A 23,421-nucleotide genomic window follows, 5' to 3' on the forward strand; every position below is an offset into this window, starting at 1 on the left:
AAATGACAGTTATCTGTTTTTCAAGGACATAAAAAAATAAAAATTAAATCATAAGGCAGGACAAAGCACTAGGGTAGTACTCACAATTAAACATAAAACACTGCTTTATAAAAAGCAAACAAAGCACACCGCCAAGCGGGCATCACCTGAGTGAGCACTGTGGTTTAGGGGACACGCCACGTCCTCGGGTGCTCTCTGGTCCTCCATGCCTCTTAGACCAAAATGTATCATGCAGCTCTCGTGTATTTTTGTACCAGGTCTCAAAAGCAACCCAACCCTGACTGTTCATTCACCTAAAGAAGTAGTAATTTATTCCAGGGGTCAGCAAACTTTTTCTTAAAGGGCCAAACAGCAAATATTTTAGGTTTCATGGGACAGCTGTTCTATGCTGCAATCACTCACGTCTGCATTCTTAGCTGCAATGTAGCCACAGATAGCTGACAATGAGTAGGTAAGGCTATGCTCTAATAAAACTCTATTTACAGAGTCAGGAATCCTCTCCTGGGCCTGCAGTCACTGATTCTTGAATTCTTTTCCAGTGCCAGTGGGCCAAGGACACCTCTACTGGATTTATACAGGGTCTCCATGTCTGCAAACTGGCACTGCAGCAAATGTGAGGGATTTTCCAGAGAAATCTTGAGAATAATTCTGCATTATATGCTGACTATAGTACTAATTCTCAAAGAGGATGGTCTCCAACATACTTCCTCATTTCTGGTACCAGTAGTACTTGCTATTTAACTGGCAGTTATTGTGACCTTGAAGCTTGATCTCTTCATACCTAGCTAAGTGAAAACCGCAAGAATTCTCCATCTCACAAAGTTGTTGACAGTACTGGGGATAATATATATAAAGCACCCAGCACAGTATCTAACAAACAGTAAGCATTCAATAAGTGAAGTTAGCTTGTATTTTTGTGTAACTTATCTCAGCTTCCTCACCTTTAAATCAGAGATGATATCAAGACTCACTTCACAAGATCACAGTAAGAATTAAACATGCTCATGTGTGGAAAGACCTCAGAACAGGGGGTGGCACAGAGCGACTGCTGTCCAACGCTCAGCTCTTATTATGAATCACTGTGCTCTGACAGGCCTTCAAACACAAGGCCCACGGCAGAGAAGGAAACAGACAACTGCTGCATCATCAATGCTAGAACGGCTTGCCTATCATCAGCCTCAAAGAGAAGAGCAAATGAGAAGTATCAACTAAAGAACCAGTAAATTTGGAGACTGGGGAGTACTGATCTTCATCTTCCAGCCTCCAGGTGCCATCTGAGACAAAAGGACTTACTCAAACTGACAGATCAAGAGGACAACACCCCCTTTCCGCCACAAAAAGAAACAGAACAGTGGTGCCTTCAGTAGACCAGGTAAGGAATATCACTACTGACAATGTAAGTGTAGGGGGCTGATCGGGGATCTAGTAAACAAACAACAAAACACCCCAGAATATCCTCCTTGCCATGGTCACAAACCATTCAGCACAGCACACTTACTGTCAAAATCCTCAACACTAACAGACTGCATCAGACAAGTCCAGAAAAATGTTCCCATCACTATGTGTTTTATCTTTTCACATGTATTTATTTGTATCTTAAGATTTCTTCCTTTCTTTAAAGATGCTATTTAAAAGACAATTAAATTAATACCTATTCCCAAGAACAAAATCTTCCAATTTCATACACACACCACTGACAGCAGCAAAATTTTCAAAAGCTCCAAGGACACGCACTGCTGATTAGCTCTGGTGCACACTGGATCTCATGGAACTGAGGTAATTAAAGTTTTTAGATAAGACAAAATATCCTAATAACGAAAAGCTTAATGTAAAGCTTTATCGCTTGTCATGCACTTGCAAACACCACCTAGAATTAACCACATGCCACATGAGAAATTACACTTTCACGGCAGCTTCCACCTAACTTCTGTAAATGGTAAAGCTTAAAGTGACAAATCCTGTTATGAATGCAGGGAGGCCCCCTATTATGCCAGTGTACTCAGTTTGGTTCCACTTGCCTCTAAGGATGAGACAATCATATTTTTCTTAATTCTAAACTTTTCAATTAATTTCAATTAATTGGAGGCTAATTACAATATTGTGGTGGTTTCTGCCATACACTGACATGAATCAGCCACAGGTGTACATGTGTCTCCCATCCCTAACCCCCCTCCCACCTCCCTCCCCCCCTCTGTGCTGTCCCAGTGCACCGGTTTCATGCATCGAACTTGGCCTGGTGATCTGTTTCACATATGGTAATATACATGTTTCAGGGCTATTCTCTCAAATCATCCCACTCTTGCCTTCTCCCACGGAGTCCAAAAGTCTCTACTTTGTATCTGTGTCTCTTTTGCTGTCTCGCATATAGGGTCATCATTACCATCTTTCTAAATTCCATATATATGCATTAATATACTGTATTGCTATCTTTCTTTCTGACTCACCTCACTTTATATAACAGACTCCAGTTTCATCCACCTCACTACAACTGACTCAAATGTATTCTTTTTAATGGCTGAGTAATATTCCATTGTGTATATGTACCACAGCTTTCTTATCCATTCATCTGTTGATGGACATCTAGGTTGCTTCCATGGCCTGGCTATTATAAACAGTGCTGCGATGAACATTGGGGTACACGTGTCTCTTTTAATTCTGGTTTCCTCTGTGTGTATGCCCAGCAGTGGGATTGCTGGGTCGTATGGCAGTTCTATTTCCAGTTTTTTAAGGAATCTCCACACTGTTCTCCATAGTGGCTGTACTAGTTTGCATTCCCACCAACAGTGTAAGAAGGTTCCCTTTTCTTCACACCCTCTCCAGCATTTATTGTTTGTAGACTTTTGGATAGCAGTCATTCTGACCAGCATGAGATGGTACCTCATTGTGGTTTTGATTGCATTTCTCTGATAATGAGTGACGTTGAGCATCTTTTCATGTGTTTGTTAGCCATCTGTATGTCTTCTTTGGAGAAATGCCTATTTAGTTCTTTGGCCCATTTTTTGATTGGGTTGTTTATTTTCCTGGAATTGAGCTGCAGGAGCTGCTTGCCTATTTTTGAGATTAATTCCTTGAGACAACTATATTTAAATCAGTAAAAGTGCAAAGATGTTAGGCTTTTCAAACAGCATTGAGCTTTAGAATGATCCATGAAATACAGAAAAGGGGACTTGTTTTCTTTAACTAGTTTCCATATTACAAGCTCCAAATCACAGTGTTTCATACTTAAAAGAAGGGATAAAAGCATTATGTAGCTGTAATAAGTATAGAAAAAAAAATTTTTTTTAAGACTACAGTATTACATTAGATACAAAAGCTGGTCTCATGATCCAAGAGATGTCATCTTATGGTGTTATCATTAGGAGTCATCTATCTCAAGTTTGTCTAGACAAAATCCCTCTTTATGCTTCTGACAACCTTAAGATTATCTTTTTGTAAACAGCAAGATCTTGCCAACAACAAAGGTCCATCTAGTCAAGGCTATGGTTCTTCCAGTAGTCATGTATGGATGTGAGAGTTGGACCATAAAGAAAGCTGAGTGCTGAAGAATTGATGCTTTTGAACTGTGGTGCTACAGGAGACTCTTGAGAGTCCCTTGGACTGAAAGGAGATCCAATCAGTCCATCCTAAAGGAAATCAACCCTGAATATTCATTGGAAGGACTGATGCTGGAGCTGAAACTCCAATACTTTGGCCACCTGATGCAAAGAACTGACTCATTTGAAAAGGCCCTGATGCTGGGAAAGATTGAAGGTGGGGGGAGAAGGGGATGACAGAGATGAGGTGGTTGGATGGCATCACCAACTCAATGGACATGAGTTTGAGTAGACTCTGGGAGTTGGTGTGCACAGGGAGGCCTGGAGTGTTGCCTTCTATGGGGTCACAAAGAGTCGGACATGACTGAGCAACTGAACTGAACTGAACCAGCAAGGGGTAAGCACCTCATATGAATATGACCATAATCTCCAAATGTTTTACAAGTAACATTTAGCTTGAAAAATCAAATACACATGCTTGAACTAACAGTAGCAAAGAAACACATAATCCAAGAGCCTGACTTGAATCATACCAGGTACTCAAATGTTGCAACCTCCACCTAGACTTTATGATCTTAGTTGCAAAGAATCCCAAACTATAAGCCTATTTTTAAAAGCCGGCTCAAGTGTGACAACACTGGTTTTACTCAGACCAGCATCATTAAGTAATATTCAAGTGTCCTTACACAGGAGGGAAAGTCTAGAGGCTTTGGAAAGTTTCTTAAACAGCCTCTTTGAGCATCCCACCCTCTCACCTACCAAGAATAAACATATTATGTTCTGAGTTGTTTCCAAAATTAAAAAAGATAACGTATATAAAGTGCCAAACTCAGGGCTTGGCTCACAGCAAACCCTCACTGAGCAGGAAAGCTACCGCAGTTGTTGTTTCCAACACTGTACCTTCACTGTGTCAAAGATCAAGGACTTACTAATATTAGATACCGATCAATCCACAATAAAAATCTCTCCTGAAATGTTTAGATAAGGATCAAATATCTAAGGACAAATCAACAAAAAATTCCAGAAAAAAATTCACCATCTCACTGTGGTGGTAGTTTAGTCACTAAGTCGTGTCCAACTCTTGAGACCCCGGGGAATAGAGCCTGCCAGGCTCCTGTCTATGGGATTCCCCAGGCAAGAAAACTGGAGAGGGTTACCGTTTCCTTCTCCAGGGATCTTCTCGAACCAGGGATCAAACGCAGGTGTGCTGCATTGCAGGCGGTCTCCATGCACAGCAGGTAGATTCTTTACTGACTGAGCCACCAGGGAAACACCATCCCGTTAATTCTTTACTTCTATTAGGTTCACCATAAAATGGATGGTAATTACTTAAGAAATAGTATTCCGACCAACATGTACCACAGGTGCCCAGAAGGGGGCAGTGTAAGAGGGTGCCAGAGTCCTGTCCGCGCCTGAACACCTTCAGGCCTTTTCAAAAACAACACAAAGGTATGGTGATCAATGAGATACCGTGACGCTACATTCATCCACCTAATACCACATAAAGGGTACTACTCCAAATTTCAAGACTGTCAAGTAATTTATCACCTGGTATTCAAGAGAAGTCCAAAAAAACAAATTTAAACCAAGCCAGTCTCCCCTACCCACCCGCAACACACACACACACTAAAACTTCCATCCAGAAAAGGGAGTTGCTTCAGTTTGAGGGATTTTATATGTAACTCAGACTTGGGGGTGAAGAGCCGAAAAGGAATAAATTAACACAACTAGCAAGCAGTGGTAACCGCCCCATGGAACACAGACTGTCTGCTCTGTGGGACTCTCCTGCCACCACGCTCTCTTCCTCAGGGTTCAGTCCCATGCCCTCACTTCCAGAGGAGAAGGGAAAGGCATTTCCAGGATTTCCAGGATTCTCAGTAACATCCTCAGAAAGAACAGAGGCACTGCGCCAGGTGACATAACTGACCCAAGCACTCTTCCATCACCCACACGCTAAGGGGCTCTCCAGCCCACACTGCATGCTCTGCTCTTTCAGGGTCCAGACTCCCGTCTCCAGCTTCCAGACGGGCATCTCCACAAGTGTGTCCACAGACACGTCATCCTGCCCAAAGCAGTGACTCACCGTCTTCCACATGTAACCTTGAAACCTTCATCTGGTGCCGAATTCCTTCCCCCGATGAGTAAGTCTACCTCACTCACAGAACCTTAGCCAAGCTAGAAAATGTTAACCTACTCCAAACGTCCCTGCCTTCCCAATGCCTTTCCAGTCTCTCCAGCTCCCTCTTGCCTACTCTGAACCCACTACATAACTGGTTATCTTCATCACTGCTCATTACAGGGCTGCACTAGGATTTTGCATGACCTCTGACCCCACAACCTCCTCCAACTCCTCTTCCTCCTGATAGAAGGTGACGGTTCTAATGCTTCTCCCGCCTCACAGCTTTACAAATCCTTCAATCCTCGGGGTCAATGAAATGAGGCACTGCTCTATATTCTATCTATAGGCGGTTCTAGATGTCATTGAAAACCTTTCACAATCTGGAATCATAATGAGCTGCTTTTGCCACTTGCCCCATAAAACTTAAGATGTTATCACACCAAAACTTTAAAATGTCAAGTGTCCTCACACCTTCGTACTTCTGCTCACACAATTTTTATACCTGAAATGTACCACCCACTCTTACCCTAGGATCTTGTTATAACAAAAATAGCCTCGGATATCAGACTGCTAAATGTGTGGGAAGGAGATGGGAGAAGCAGAAAGAGAAAAGGCCAAACGCTAACTTCTGGAATATACCTCAAAAGATTTCTACACACATAATGAAAATATATATGGCCTGTATCTCTGTGAGAAAAGATGCACTTTTTTCATTGTATGATCAAACAAACATACATACACACACATGGGGAGCACACAGCTGATCTTTAAGAAACTACATCATATTGCCAAAATCATAAAAATCATCTTTGGATAAAATTATGTGGGTGCTCAGTTGTGTCCGACTCTGAGATCTCACGGACTGTAGCCCACCAGGCTCCTCTGTTTATGGAACTCGTTCATGGAACTCTCCAGGCAAGGATACTGGAGTGGGTAGCCATTCCCTTCTCCAGGAGATCTTCCTGACCCAGGGATACAACCTAGGTCTTCTGCATTGCAGGCAGACAGTCTTATTAGATAGTCTTATTCTGATGAGCTCTTTCTCAGACTTCAGTATGAGTCTGAGAAGTCCTATAAAATCAAATGATTTCTCTTTAATATGTGAAAGTATTCTGACTAAAATGCCGTAAGGAAATACCCCACTCGTCTGTGAGGGAAGCTGCGGATGCAGAGCTGTGCATGCAGCCTGTGACCCAGAGAAGGTCATCAGGGACCCGAGCCCACACCCTCGTCACCATCCGCTTCTACTCAGCATGGGACTCGTCTCGTCCACTGCTTCACATGAAGGTGATCTCAGGAAACCCCTCTGGAAATGATTTGCTTAAACAAAAATACTCAAGATGTTTATAAATCAAATCTCTAATACCAGTCAAAAGTGCTAACCTATATGTTCCAATCAAGAGTTGCAGATCAATCAAGAATTGGATATAATATTTTATACTTAATAATAATTATATAAAAACACTATGTAAATCATATATTACCAGATTCCTATTAAAAACCAGGAGGCACGGTGGTAAAGAATCCACCTGCAAATGCAGGAGACATAAGAGATAGGGGTTGAACCCCTAGTCAGAAGATCTCCTGGAGGAGGAAGTGGCAACCCGCTCCAGTACTCCTGCCTGGAGACTGCCATGGACAGAGGAGCCTGGCGGGATACAGTCCATGGGGCCACACGAGGTTGGACACGACTGAGCACCTCACAGCAACAGCGTTAAAAACTCACCACATATAAAGCACCAGTCAGGGCAAATCAATCTCTATTTTCATGAACAACAGTATGATAAAATTCACATGTTCCTAAATACAAAGTTAAAATATAAACTATAAAAATGGAAAAAAAATGAACTGATTCTTTTAAAACCCAAAATAAAGAAATGTTAAAGGATACTGATCTGTCTGTGGTCTTCGAAAGTTCTCTGGAAGATTGGCTTCATATAGTAGTCTTGCTTTAGTATTTCCCATATCTTGCATGCACTGTAATTAAAAACATCAAATATTTTCATTACTCATATAAACAATAAAAAGTAATTCTTATACACATACATACACATATATACAAACACCAGATATTATCATTTCCAACATATAGTCTTTTCTTTAGAAAAATAATTTAAATCATAATCATGAAATTACTCAAGTTCAAAACAGAAGCATAGTTTTAACCTTTCATATTTCTTTAACATATGTAGAGCCACAGTTTTCTAATGCCTTTTTCCATGACTACAATACCACCTTTTTTATACTTATACTTCCTTAAAGTGGGTTCCCTGGCAGTTTATGGTACGATTGTTGTTTTACATGTTACCACTTGAACAACACTGCCATTGTTAAGGCCAATAACTCAAGGTCAAATTTTCTTTGTCTTGAGCTTCAAAATACTCTGAAGTTTTCATAATTTACAATCAAGACCACATGGAGAGCAGCAAGAGAGAAATGCTGGTGTCCTGGACTCTACAGAATGGACTCATGTCTTTTAAGATTACTAACTTCTTTAAGGGTTATTAGTTTCTTGAAGATTCTGCTAAAAGCTTTGGATTCTCCTCTCCCTACCAAAAAAACAGTGCCTAATGGCTAAGTTTCACATACAAGTTCATGAACTCATAGGACTCTCCCTAAAAATTCTATCAATCCTAAGAGCAAGAGCCACTGCTAAGGAGGCATAAGATAATTAAACTGGTTGAAGTGATTATTTTCTTTCTTATTTTGCAATGTATTTTTAAACTTACTTATTTTTAATTGGAGGACAGTTGCTTTACAACACTGTGTTGGTTTCTGCCATACATCAACATGAGTCAGCCACAGGTATACACACGGCCCCTCCCTTTAGAGCCTCCCTCCCGCCTCCCGTCCCGTCCCACCCCTCCAGGCTGTCACAGAGCCCCAGTTTCAGCTCCTGCAGTCATGCCGCAAATTCCCACAGGCTACCTATTTTACATATGGCAATGTAAAACATCTGGAAAGAACTAGACCAAGAAAAGGCTGCACAGTATCTGCAATGAAACAGAAAGATACAGCTCACAGAAACTACAAAAATAAGAAAACAAAGTTTCTAACATGGGAACTAGAGTACATAAAAATTTTAACAAAAAATTTAGTAAGACTAAAAACAGTATCTGTTGTACATGTCATATCTCATTGATCCGAAGTTACATTTTTCTTTATATTATAGTACTCATAGAGTAAAAATGCATCTTACAACTGATCTAGTCCTGTTAACCTGTTTTTCCTAATTAGTCTATAAAATGTAGGTGCTTCTTGCAACCAGTGATATAATCTTATATTCAATAAATATGATTCTATACATTTTATGCAAATATTACAAATATTTTCTTTATCTAATATAAGTCATTAACGTTTTATTTTGGTAAAATAAAAAATAATTAGGAATATGGTATAAGTGTGGGGCTTCCCAGGTGGTGCTAGTGGTAAAGAACCCGCCTGCCAATGCAGGAGACACAAGAGAGGCGGGATCCATCCCTAGGTCAGGAAGGTGCCCTGGAGAAGGGCATGGCAACCCACTCTAGTATTCCTGTCTGGAGAATCCCATGGACAGAAGAGCCTAGCAGGCTACAATCCACGGGGTCACAGAGAGTCAGACATGACTGAAGTGACGCAGCACAAGACAATAGTTTACATTGGTTTTCCCAGGCACCTCGTCAGTAAAGAATGCACCTTCAATGCAGGAGACCCTGGTTCCATTCCTGGGTCAGTAAGATCCGCTGGAGAAGGGGCAGGCTACCCACTCCAGTACTCTTGGGCTTTCTGGTGGCTCAGCTGGTAAACAGTTCTCCAGCACTGAGGGAGACCTGGGTTTAAGCCCTGGGTTGGGAAGATCCCCTGGAGAAGGGCATGGCAACCCACTCCAATATTCCTGCCTGGAGAATCCCATGGACAGAGGAGTCTGGAGGGCTACAGTCCACGTGGTCGCAGAGAGTCCGACATGACTGAATAACCAAGCACAGAGCACACAGCATGCATGTACATTATACCAAGTTATTTAATTTTGCTCTAGGAATGCTAGCCATCACAACTAGACAGGAAGGAAAAAAAGAGGTACAAAAATCTGAAAGGGAGAAGTGATACGACTGTAAAGAGCCATTTCTACAGGCGACCACTGCTTGTAGTGACTTGATGCTGGGGGGTGTGCATGCGTGCATGGCATGTGTGTGTTACCTAGGCTTGGGGGAAATAAGGCTTCAATGACATCACAGATAGAAAGAGATCACTGTGAAAGGAGGAGGAAGGCACTAGCAAGCTCAGATAATTTCTAAGTTTCTGAAAAGTAGAACAGAGTAGGGTTGGAGGAAAGTCTGCAGTGAAAAGATTAGCGGAGATGAAACTGGTTTAGTCACTGGAGATGGCTAAAGACAGGAGGCAGAAAAGCAGCTGGCAATCTGGGGAGGTGACGAGGGTGCAGTACAAACTAGCAGTCCTCAAAGTTTTAAGACACTGTGAGTTAGCGCCCTACTGTACACATTAAAATTTATTCCACTGGCCTTAAAGACTAAATTCCGGTAATCAGCAGAAGGAAATAATGAAACAGCCTAACAGCTACAGTAACAAGTATTAGCCTCAATACCTTATTGACATACATAAATAAATATTATAATAAATTATACATATTGTGTAATATATAAACTGTATATATATTACAATATATAAATTGCTTATATATATATGCCATTTAAAATTTTTAAAAATCCTGATTTAGATATTACTACCCTAATTTGGCAGGAAAGGAAACTGAAACTGCAAAATGTTGTGACAGGTCTAAGACTTTCCATGAATATTTAACTTCTGACAGAATCCACATTAGCCATCAGCTCTCTAGACACCCCAGGCTGCAGCCAGTGGAACAAGGAACTATATCATGCAGGGCTTAAGAATACCAGGCTGACTGCTTTAGAGGCTCAGTCTTCATTTTATAGATGAGGAAACAAGCCCAAAGAGGTTCCCTACTGTGTAATTAAAGGAATCAGTTACAGAGTTTTTAAAATATTTAAAAATATATATTTAAACAGCAAACTACACCTCATCTCAAAATTAGATTTTTAAAAAACAAGTCAAGCATCCAGTAACCAGAAATGTATTGATATTCTTGACAAAGAAATCATTGTAAGACTATATGAAATACAAAGTCAACATTCATTTTTACTTTAAGAAAACTATATTAATGTATTGAAAGATAAGTGAAATGTATACTCCGTAGTTATGATAAATGCCATTTAGGTAAGACATATTTAAAAATTAATATTATTTACTATGCCAGTTAAATTCAATCTGTCCTCCTTTTACATATCATATGGTCCTAGAAAGATAAATTTTACACTGTACATTTTGATGAACCACCTTCATCTAAAATCATTATAATCACCACCATTATAACTGCAAAGGAAGGTTTCACTCGGAAATGGTATAATAAAACTCACTTAAGAATAGCAAAACCCATTATTAAAAGTATCTGTCATCAATCTATAATCTTTGTGATTTTAGCTTCTCCACATAATCCAATACATATTAAAACATCTGACCAAAGGCTCACACATCATTTGAGATTCCATTTTTTAAAATATAATTTGAAGCAAAATGCTGAAAAGCATCTATAGGCTAACATACTATCAAGACAATCTAACAAAGATGATGTATTTCTATTCCTGAAACTTTCTAAGTAGACAATATTATATCACCCAGTCCTAGTTTTTGCAGGAAAAAAACAATAAAACTTATATTCTAAGAGTTCAATATTTTTAACATTTTACAGAGACTAAAGAAAATTTAGGTTGTCAAGTTTTAATTGGCATTTTATTGGATTGTGTAACTTAATAAACATAAAAAAACTAAAAAAAAAGTGGGAATAGATTTTTTAAAAAGACAGTATCAGTAAGTAAGCAAACCAATGTAGTAGGAAATTTTTATTTTTATGTAACACTACTGTATATGTACCTTTTTTCTTAAAAAAGGTACTGTTTTACATCAATGGGGCATCTCGAGGGGGAAAATATAGTAATGAAGTGGCACACAAAAAGTTTTACTGAAAGGGGGGCTGTGAAATAAATGCTAAGATAAAAAGCAACAGGAACAAATAGAAACCAAGTGTGCCCAAGTTTACATCATGTCATGGTCAGTATCAGGAAATAAAAATAAAATGCAAGAAAAATGACAGGCCACCTAAAGTTCCAACTCAATGCATTCTCCTGAGAAAACTTGTCAAATTTTTTCTTCAGTCTTCCAAAATCCTGGAAAGCAGAGCTCTTTGTGGAATCCAGCTAAGGGATGTGACTACTCCAGGTCACGGCTCCTATTTGTCCAAGCCCAGCTAAAAGCTACGGGCTTCCCTGATAATTCAGTTGGTCAAGAATCTGCCTGCAACGCAGCAGACCCCGGTTTGATTCTGGGGTGGGTAAGACCCGCCCAGTCCAGTCCAGGACCAGGGTCTGTGTTTAAGAGCTAGAGCTTGTGGGCCTCACGTCTCCTTCATCCTGTGCATGCTCCCCTTTCCCTATCTGTCCCTGGAATGTTCCCTGCATTTTCTCCCTCAGACACTGAGAAGTACCCAGGCAACAACCACTTATAGTCAAAGTCCACTCGGGAAACTTCCTGTGTAGTTTTCCTAAGTTTTTAAGTGGGTACTGACTTGCCCTTTGAGGTTTACTGGCTCTTTTTAAAAAATGGACTAAGTGGAAAAAAAATAACAGCAACAAAATAAAGGACAGAAATTCCTAACAGCTTTGTTGCAAATGATTAGTTTACAATGTGGCAATTAGATCTTCCAAATTCCCAATGGCACAAATGCAAAACATTAAAATAATCAACAGAATATTAAACATTACTGTATAATGGAAAGATGCTACACATCTATGTTAAATCCGGAAGAAAAAAGGTAAAAACATGATATAAAATATTTCAGGAAGAATATACAAGAAACTGAAAAATAAGGTTCTTCCTACAGAGGAAACAGCCTGGCATGCTGCAGTCTATGGGGTCGCAGAGCGGACATGACTGAGCGACTGAACTGAACTGACAGAGGGAAACCAGATGATTGGGGGACACAATGAGGAGGGAGAACACTCATTTATGCCTTGTGTACCTTAGACCTTTGCACTAGGCCCACCTGCTTCCCACTCTCCAACACAGTAAAACCATGGGGGGCCCGCATCAATCCTGCTCTTTCCCTAGATAAAGTCCTATCCAGAGGGAGCTCAGCCAGGGCGCCCGAAGAGCAAGCGCACCAGAGCAAGGAGCTCGCCCTCACTGGGCACTCCGTCTCCAGTAAGAGGACAGGGCACCACAGACCTTTGGGGCAAGCAAAGCTAACATGCTTTAAAACCCCACCCAAGAATGTCTGGCACTCAAAGTACATTCAGAACAAAAAACACAGCACTTATTTACCACATATTTTCCCAGGATCAATACTTGCATGACTGTTGCTCAAGATGGTATCAGTGAAATTTCAAATTATTTGTTTTTGCTTAGGATTTCAACGCATTTGTTTCTGTGTGGGAGAGGGAATATTACTTGCTCTATTATTTTCTATTCATATTTAGAACACAAAGACTAAAAGTTTCAAATTTCCCTAGGTGAATATATATATATTTTTTAAAGTCATAATTTTAAAAAGACAGTGAATCCTTGTAGTTCCTGGAAATTCTTCATATAATGACTCACCTCTACTACCACTTGCAATTTTCCAGAATAGTTTTTATCTTCCTCTCAAAAGCCACCAGGATTTCCTGCATAGAAGCAAGCTTTTCAGGACTGGTTTCAAGATCTTTTGGGTTCCAGCTGCTGGAAAAGAAGGGCCACCAGTTTTGGTCTCAGGAACTCTTTGGAAATATTTAATACAGAGTCCATTCCTTCAGTTTTCATGAAATTGTATTTATGGGGAGCTGATCTCTTTGTTTGTTTATTTGTTTGTTTTTAAGGACAAAGTAAGTAAACCACACATATTTAAAACTTAAAATTGTTAAATGATGATGTGGAATCAGAGGTACCAGTTTTCTTATTTTTCACAATTTCTAGATATTCTCAGATCACGATTCATATGTTGCAGCACTGGCTGGCTACTAACAAATTCAGAGAATGAATTCCTTTTCTTTTAAGCAATAAAATTAAACACTGCTGTGACAAAACTGGAAAAGTTTCATATGACAGTCTTTTATTATCTCAGCTTACTCTTTAATTCTATTTCTGTCCTAGGTGTTTAGGCCCAGCAGACGGCATCTGGACTCTTGCCTCTTCTATCAGAAGACTCAGGGATTCTAACTTTCATGCCTGTGCAGGTTTACCCTGAATCAACCTTGTCACCACTGCTTTAGCTCAAGATTCAGTCACCCACTGGCTAGGCCACTGCAGGAACAGGCCCGCTGGACTTACATTCTTAGAAGAACATGATATTAGACACTGCTCTTCAACTCAGCCCTCATTACAACATCCGAGGCTGTTCCTCCATAAGCCACCCCTCACAGGACCAAGGCCAAACCAGCCCCAGCCTGCAACTTTCACCTCTGCCCCCCATAACTGCACCAGTCTCTTCTATTTTACTTCCTCAAACATGACACACATTTTCCATCTTCCTGCCTAGAAGCCCCTCTCCACACTGTTGTATGCCTTTAGAAATTGATAAACAAAGGTCAAGGTCAAAAATAGTAATGAGACATTTAAAAGACATGTTTAGAACTTACGATATCCCTGGATAGTGGTAATACCTTTTTAAAAGGGAAAGAAGGAGACACTCCTCAGGAACGTGTTCAAGATGCTCATCACTGAGCCAACAAGCCTGACCCTGAGCCAGGCCTACAGAGCGCCTGGCCAGAACTGCCAGCACACCTGCTGTTCTCAGTCACTTTCCAGTCACACCAAGCAGGAACTCTTAACTGCTGTGTGTGACCAAACGAACAAAATACTCGTGTTCCCAGATGATCCACTCCACAGGAATTCACTCACTGCCACCCAACAGATTCCTGCCCTACATAAAAGCGCCCACTCTGGGATATCTGTCCTGCTCTTCAAGTAGCTTGAGATTCCTCTGGCTATACCCTCAGTCCACCGAGACTAGCCAGCACAGATTGAACAGGATTAAGGAGTGACTTCCATTAAGTAACATCTCACCATTTTGTTTACTGCTTTGATCCAAGAACTACAGCCAGTCACTAAGACAAGGAAATTCTATTACTGATATTGCTGAAAGTTTAACCTCAAACACAATTAAGAAAATCAACAGGAAAATCACAATGTTGCACATTCAAATTTTTAAAAAAAGGATTATTTGTTAATTTCCTCCAATGGATTGTTTAAAATGCAAACCCTTCACTGCATTTCACAGATTACATGTTGTAATAGTGTCGTATTTATTTCCCTCCGCACCTGCAGGTAAAAGATAAACCCAGCAATGTGCTGCCACCTCGCTCTGCTTCTGAGAACACAGACACATATCATGACCCTGGCAAGGAGTCAGTGTAAGCTGAATCTCAGTCAACTTAAAAAGTTCAGTATGTACAAGAGGCCACAATTTAAGAAATTTCATCAGCTTGATGAAACTATAATGAGCACTCCTCCCATAAAATAAGAAAAAAATTGCTTGATCTGGGGTCTCCTGAATAAGTATGTACCAAGAATTGTGTGCTGAAAGCTTATTATGTCTGATTCTATGTGATACTATGTAAATTTATCTAAGGGTCAAAACCTTGAGGGGCTTTCCTGGTAGCTCAGCTGGTAAAGAATATGCCTGTAATGCAGGAGAACTTGGTTCAATTTCTGGGTCAGAAAGATCTTCCGGAGAAGGGATAGGATACCTACTCCAGTATTCTTGGGATTCTCTACAGCTCAGATGGTAAAGAATTTGCCTGCAATGCAGGAGACCTGGGTTCAATCCCTGGTTGGGAAGATCCCCTGGAAGTGGGCATAGCAACCCACTCCAGTATTCTTGCCTGGAGAATCCCGATGGACAGAGGAGCCTGGCGGGCTACCATCTACAGGGTCGCAAAGAGTCAGACACGACTGAGCAACTAAGCACAGCAAAACACAAAATTGTGAGAGGTTATCAATGGTGAAAAATTGAAAGCATTTCCCCTAAAGTCAGGAACAAGACAAGGGTGCCCACTCTCACCACTACTATTCAACACAGTTTTGGAAGTGTTGGCCACAGCAATCAGAGCAGAGAAAGAAATAAAAGGAATCCAGATAGGAAAAGAAGAAGTGAAACTCTCACTGCAGATGACATGATCCTCTACATAGAAAACCCTAAAAACTCTACCAGAAAATTACTAGAGCTAATCAATGAATATAGTAAAGTTGCAAAATATATAAAATTAATACACAGAAATCCCTTGCATTCCTATATACCAACAATGAGAAAACAGAAAGAGAAATTAAGGTAACAATACCATTCACCATTACAACCAAAAGAATAAAATACTTCAGAGTATATCTACCCAAAGAAACGAAAGACCTATACATAGAAAACTATAAAACACTGATAAAAGAAATCAAAGAGGACACAAACAGATGGAGAAACATACCATGTTCATGGATTGGAAGAATCAATATTGTGAAAATGAGTATACTACCCAAAGCAATCTATAGATTCAATGCAATCCCTATCAAGCTACCAACGGTGTTCTTCACAGAACTAAAACAAATATTTTTACAATTTGTATGGAAATACAAAAAACCTCGAATAGCCAAAGTAACCTTGAGAAAGAAGAATGGAACTGGAGGAATCAACCTGCCTGACTTCAGACTATACTACAAAGCCACAGTCATCAAGACAGTATGGTACTGGCACAAAGACAGAAATATAGGTCACTGGAACAAAATAGAAAGCCCAGAGATAAATCCAAGAACCTATGGACACCTTATCTTCAACAAAGGAGGCAAGAATATACAATGGAAAAAAGACAACCTCTTTAACAAGTGGTGCTGGGAAAACTGGTCAACCACTTGTAAAAGTATGAAACTAGAACACTCTCTAACACCATACACAAAAATAAACTCAAAATGGATTAAAGATCTAAACGTAAGACCAGAAACTATAAAACTCCTAGAGAAGAACATAGGCAAAACACTCTCTGACATAAATCACAGCAAGATCCTCTATGACCCACCTCCCAGAATATTGGAAATAAAAGCAAAAATAAACAAATGGGACCTAATGAAACTTAAAAGCTTTTGCACAACAAAGGAAACTATAAGCAAGGTGAAAAGACAACCTTCAAAATGGGAGAAAATAATAGCAAATGAAGCAACAGACAAAGGATTAATCTCAAAAATATACAAGCAACTCCTCCAGCTCAACTCCAGAAAAATAAATGACCCAATCAAAAAATGGGCCAAAGATCTAAACAGACATTTCTCCAAAGAAGGCATACAGATGGCTAACAAACACATGAAAAGATGCTCAACATCACTCATCATCAGAGAAATGCAAATCAAAACCTCAATGACGTACCATTATACACCAGTCAGAATGGCTGCTATCCAAAAGTCTAAAAGCAATAAATGCTGGAGAGGGTGTGGAGAAAAGGGAACCCTCTTACACTGTTGGTGGGAATGCAAACTAATACAGCCACTATGGAGAACAGTGTGGAGATTCCTTAAAAAACTGGAAATAGAACTGCCATATGACCCAGCAATCCCACTCCTGGGCATACACACTGAGGAAACCAGATTTGAAAGAGACATGTGTACCCCAATGTTCATCACAGCACTGTTTATAATAGCCAGGACATGGAAGCAACCTAGATGCCCATCAGCAGACAAATGGATAAGGAAGCTATGGTACATATACACCATGGAATATTACTCAGCCATTAAAAAGAATTTATTTGAATCAGTTCTAATGAGATGAATGAAACTGGAGCCCATTATACAGAGTGAAGTAAGCCAGAAAGAAAAACACCAATACAGTATACTAACGCATATATATGGAATTTAGAAAGATGGTAATGATAACCCTATATGCAAGACAGAAAAAAGAGACACGGATGTACAGAACAGACTTTTAGACTCTGTGGGAGAAGGCAAGGGTGGGATGTTCAGAGAGAACAGCATTGAAACAAGTATACTATCAAGGGTGAAAGAGATCACCAGCCCAGGTTAGATGCATGAGACAGGTGCTCAGGGCTGGTGCACTGGGAAGACCCAGAAGGATGGGATGGAGAGGGAGGCAGGAGGGGGAATCGGGATGGGGAACACATGTAAAGCCATGATTGATTCATGTCAATGTATGGCAAAAACCACTACAATATTGTAAAGTAATCAGCCTCCAACGAATAAAAATAAATGGGGGAAAAAAAAAAACTGGAAGAGATGCCCTGACAATCATGCTATTCTCCAAGCTATTATTTAAATGGATTTTGTTCTTATAGTCTACTGGTTTGTTTTTGAGGTAGGAAAAAAAAAAATTGAGAGGTTAAACAATGTTCTAACACACACAGGTGAAATGTGGTTGAAGCACTTGGTTAAATCACGGAGTGCTTCAAATTAACTGTTTTAATGGCAATTTTACTCTACTAAATATTGCTTTGTCATGGGAATGCTGTAACAGCAGTGATGGCTTTTGAAATTCCAAGAAGCTCCTTACCAAAAAACACAGAAAGAAGTGCTAGATTAAAGAAACCAAAACCCATGCACAATATTTACAGTGAAATGTAGTAATGGAAGAAACTCACAAATCCCAAAATGCCATTAGGTAGTGGTGAGGTATCGAGGCATCAGAGAAGGCAATGGCACCCCACTCCAGTACTCTTGCCTGGAAAATCCCATGGACAGAGGAGCCTGGTAGGCTGCAGTCCATGGGGTAGCGAAGGGTCGGACACGACTGAGCGACTTCCACTTTTCACTTTCATGCATTGGAGAAAGAAATGGCAACCCACTCCAGTGCTCTTGCCTGGAGAATCCCAGGGACAGAGGAGCCTGGTGGGCTGCCGTCTATGGGGTCGTACAGAGTCGGACACGACTGAAGTGACTTAGCAGCAGCAGCAGCAGCAGCAGCAGGGGTGAGGCATAATGACCAGCAGATGTGCCCACAACACCTGAGGAGGTGTTCAGTGGATCTGAGAACAGAAGACCAAGACAGTGGAGACATACACACTGGAGATTACTGTGAACCAAGATGAAGATGGTACAGGAAGCTGAGAGGGATTTCACCCACCCCAACAGCAAGGAAGTGCAAGGAGCTGGGAATGGGGAGAGACTCCACAAGAACCACCGAATCTCCCTGTCAGAACAGGGCCCCACACTGAGCAAAACTCCTGGGAAATGAATCCAAGTGGAGCAGGACAGGAATCACGGAGATAAAGGAGGAGAAGGTTCAGATAAAAGTGGGAGAGAACAAGTGGCTTTCTGTTTTAAACATGAAAACAACTGAAGAGACAGGTCTGTGTGGTTAGAAAATCTATTTTGAATAGTAATTCCTTTTAAAGGTAATGAAAAAGCAATGTCACATAAAAATGATCAACAGAAAAGAATCAAGGTCAAATCTCATACAAAGTTGTCAGGAGAATAAGATGTGGAACAGTGTCTCTAACAGTGAAGCCACACAAGAACAAATATGCCCAGAAAACAGTCCAAAACCACAGACTACTAATCAGAACAAACTAAAAGTTATAAATACAAGATACCAAAGAATATATACATGAGTCCAAAGACACATGTTATGAAAGAGCAACTAAATCAGAAATCAGAAACACACAGAATTAAAACAAAAACTCAGGAAAGAATCAGAAGTTCTTAAAAAATTCAAAAATGGATATGAAATTAAATAGGTGATCAGAACAAATAAACACAGCAAATAATGGTAGAACTCTGGACAGGCAAAAGAAGAAAAAAAGAAAACTTAATGGAAATAAAAAGTAATGAAAAGTATCTAAGAGAAAGTGACAAATATTAGTGTCAGGCAATGAAATCCAGGTAAGAGGGTCAATGAAAAATGAAACTCAAACAAGGAAACAGGATACTAAAAAATTTATTTTTAAAAAGTCACTGGAATAAAAAAAATTTTCTTAATGTCACTGAAATAAAAAATTTGAAACTACACGTTAAAAGAATATATCACATGCAGGCATTTCCTGTCTAAAAGAAACCTATGTTTCAAGACAGAGACAAGTCAAACAAAAAAGTACTAAAGAAGACAGATCATGCAACCATCTAGCAAAAGAGAGCTGCAGTGGCTTCAGGCAAAGGACACATCTAACCACCACTGTGAAACAGAAAATGAGCCAGTTACAGGGTTTTACATTTTCTGATAGCCTTATTATAAAAAAAAAAAAAAAAGGTACAATTAGTGTAAATAATGTCTTATTTAATGCATCTTTCTCCCCTGCAGAGCTCCCAGGAAAACATAATAACTGATTTCACCTGAATCTAAAGACTTAAAATGCTGTCATAATGTCATTTTTTTTTTTTGCAATGAACTGACAATTTAATTACTCACTAACAGCTAAGACCAGGCCCAGAGAAAGGATCAATCTGATACATTCTTGGATCCTGTCCCAGTAAAACCAACCTGTACAACCTCACGATTCAAGTAAAACTTAAAGTTCAGCTGTCCACAATACTCTAGTTCCAGGTTTCCATTCTATTAAAAAACTGCCGAGGAGCTCAGAGCAGACTGGTTTCATCAACTGCAAATCATCTTATTTCACAAAATCAATATGCTTTCAAGGAATAAAACTTATTATAACTTCATCCAAAACAGACTATGTCAGAAAGTCGAAGAGGAGAAAACTTCTTCAGTGCACTCAGTCACTTTCACCCCAGCCACTATCACCTCCCGCCTCTTCAATCTTTCACACACCTATTTCACCACTGAAGACACACACGGCATGACCACAACATGAGAAGTGCCTGTCACTTTAGTTGCTTTTTCAGCTACCCCGAAGCAGTTAGAGTAACTATCGCGTCCCTTTTGCCTGTTCTCTCTGATTTGGCCAGATCAGGAATTCAAGCTGAGCTGACAGAACACAGTAAAGTTTACTGATGGAGATCAACAGAAATCCACGATTTTAGCTTCCTTAGGAAAAATCCTTTTCTAAGCAAAACCAAAAATTTAAATGAAGACAAGCAGGTCAATGTTATGACATAAACTAAAGGCTGTACCAAGTTACCCTATAGTAGGTTTCTTTGGGAATGACAAAGTTATCAGAGAAATCTCTATGCATTTAGCTAGTGATTTTCTCCTTATGAAAGAAAATAAGAAGAGCAAAAATGTTTATCCAAAACATTTTTAGAACCTGTCTTTTTACTTAACCCAAGAATCTTGTCACATTCTTTTGAGTTATTGGAGATTTCAGAAAAGTCTTATCCTTTAGGGTAGAATTTGACTCTTGGAAAAAGTTGAATCACATCTGTAATAGTGGCGTGTCGTTTTTATTCTAATGCATATAGTGAAAATGATTTTTGAACTGCTGTGGCAACCAAAGACGATTTAAGCATACCATCCAAAAGTCTCAAAAATGGAAGAGACTGCAGTCACTGAAACTGCTCCTCACCCGCCATCCAAGGCGTGAATCCCACCCACATCTCCAGGTGCGTGTCCAGCCTCCGCACACACCATCCCAGTGACGGCGAACTCACTCTTCTCCAAAGGCAACTCATTTCAGTTTGGAACAATCTGAGCACTGAAAAGTGCTGCCTTCTAGTTTCAGCATATATTACCTTGGAACCTCCATACACACTAGCTTAAGTCAGACTTCCTATGGTAGCTATATTTTTGGAACTTTATAAGTATAAAGGAACAATGGGAAAAAAGGACAAAAAACGGAAAGCAACAGAAGCAATGAAAAAATTAAGAACTGATGGAAAACAAAGGCACAGGAAAGAAAGCCATTCAAGGCAACCAGATGACGGTTTAAATTTTAGATGGATCAAGCTACAGGTAAAAAGACACCTACCAATCTTAACATTTATAAGTGTACACATTAATTCCTATGACTGTGACCAAAGTTTCCCATATTGAAATACTGAAACAGTTTCATAAATCCTTTTTTCCTGTTTCTGTATAAAACACCTAGGCTTCATTGATACTGTTAAAGAACAATGGTTATTGATATTCTGCTCTTTATTCTACTCAAATGTATCATGTTATCTAGCAAAAAAAACTCCATGCCTGGTCGTTTCTCTTAAACTCTATCATAGCATTAGCAGTTGGCTTTCTTTGTTTTATAAAAAGCATTTTTCACAAGGCAACAAGATTTTTAATTACTTCACAAGAGTTCTTGAAATACAGATATGAACAGATAATGTACAGCCATGCTAAAATTCCAGTGCCATGGAATCAACCTACTGGGCTAACTCCAGCCTCACCAAACATACTTGGGAAAATTACCAGTTACTTCATGCTAAGGATATCCACATTGGAAAAAACCCTGATGCTGGGAAAGACTGAAGGTGGGAGGAGAAGGGGACGACAGAGGATGAGATGGTTGGATGGCATCACCAACTCGATGGACATGAGTTTGAGTAAGCTCCAGGAGTTGTTGAAGGACATGGAGGCCTGGCGTGCTACAGTCCATGGGGTAGCAAAGAGTGGGACACAACTGAGCGACTGAACTGAACTGAAGGATATCCAACGTTTCTTAAGGTGTGATAAATCCATGAGTATCAGAGGTTTCAAATAGAAAATCTAAAAGAACTGATCCAGAGGTCACTACTAGAAAAGAGGGGGAAATCATCTGCACAGAAAAATAACAACTGAACCCATGAGAGTAACTGAGTTTTCCCTTGGAGTAAGACAAATGAGCAAAAAGGCTAAAGACAAAACCGCATAACGGCTCCAGCAGGAGGGAAAAGCAGAAAAAAAGTTAAAAGAAAAAAACACAGTGACTAAATAATGAAACAAAATCGAGGATGAGGGACAGTAAGTTTAGACTCTCTTACACAGAGAAAGCTTCAGGAAGGCAGGGAGGAGCGTCAGGGAAGCAGGGACCACGTGGGTGGCATGGACACGGCCACGTGTGTTAACTGCGCTCTCTGTGAGCACAGACCCAGCAGACGGGCAGAGTAAAGATGAGAGCAGAGGCCAGCCAGGTAAAGGAGAGAGACAGGAGGGAGAGACCCTGCTCAAGAAATCCAGCTGCTCCAAGAAGGTCACGGCAAGTCCCTGGAGGACAGCGGCTGGTGAACGCACACTGGTAACAAGTGAGTGAACCAGCATCGCAGGGTTGAGGGCTGTCTGTCAAGGCTCAAAGGGTACAAGCAAAACTTTTGTGGAAGATGGGGACAAGACGGCAGGTTTCAAAGAGAAGGAAAGAGTTTAAAGAAGCCTCCAAATGAAAATAGTTTCTTGAATTAGCTAGAAAAGCAGAAAGGAAGCTGAGAATGAAAATGAAGGCAAAGAAACCAGCACCCACCGCCTTCCTCCACTCTGGCCCTAGAACAGGAGAACCAGCTGCTGAAGTCAGAGCAGAAATACTCGGAGGAGGGTGGACAGAAGACGAGAGCGAGGAAAGCTTCTGTTCTTCTGATGCAAGAGTCAACAGTGACGTGAGGAGAGCTCAGCTCAAACACCTCTCCCTCTCGTCCAAAGCGTGGTCAAAGCTACAGCACAAACGGGCAAGGTATAAAGACACGGGGGGAAGTGCCTACAGAACGCTGAAGGCAAGCGTACCGTGCCTGCGGAGACTGGACGCACTTGAGAAACGCATACACTGTACACTGCAGCCGTGTGAGCTTGGGGTTCCCCCGCAAGTGCCAAGTACTGACACCTTATCAACAAATGTCACCAGTAAGTCCCAAACAAGGAACATGTGCAAGGAGATAACTGAAAGA

The 23,421-nt window shown here is 40.4% G+C and overlaps 1 protein-coding gene across 5 annotated transcripts in view; it reads right to left on the reverse strand.

Moving 5' to 3' along the window:
- Nucleotides 1-23,421, reverse strand: part of SMAP1 (small ArfGAP 1) — a 167,871-nt gene that overhangs the window by 84,383 nt on the left and 60,067 nt on the right. For 4 of the 5 annotated variants that reach the window (XM_020897080.2, XM_020897079.2, XM_070450215.1 and 1 more), the window contains one exon: nt 7,544-7,629. In XM_020897080.2, coding sequence (XP_020752739.2) covers nt 7,544-7,629 — 86 coding nt within the window. Of the gene's footprint in view, nt 1-7,543; nt 7,630-13,320; nt 13,441-23,421 lie in introns of all 5 variants that reach the window. The other variant, XM_020897082.2, reaches the window with a different exon arrangement.

The sequence above is a fragment of the Odocoileus virginianus genome, chromosome 19 (assembly GCF_023699985.2).
Source record: "Odocoileus virginianus isolate 20LAN1187 ecotype Illinois chromosome 19, Ovbor_1.2, whole genome shotgun sequence".
Classification (NCBI taxonomy): Eukaryota; Metazoa; Chordata; class Mammalia; order Artiodactyla; family Cervidae; genus Odocoileus; species Odocoileus virginianus.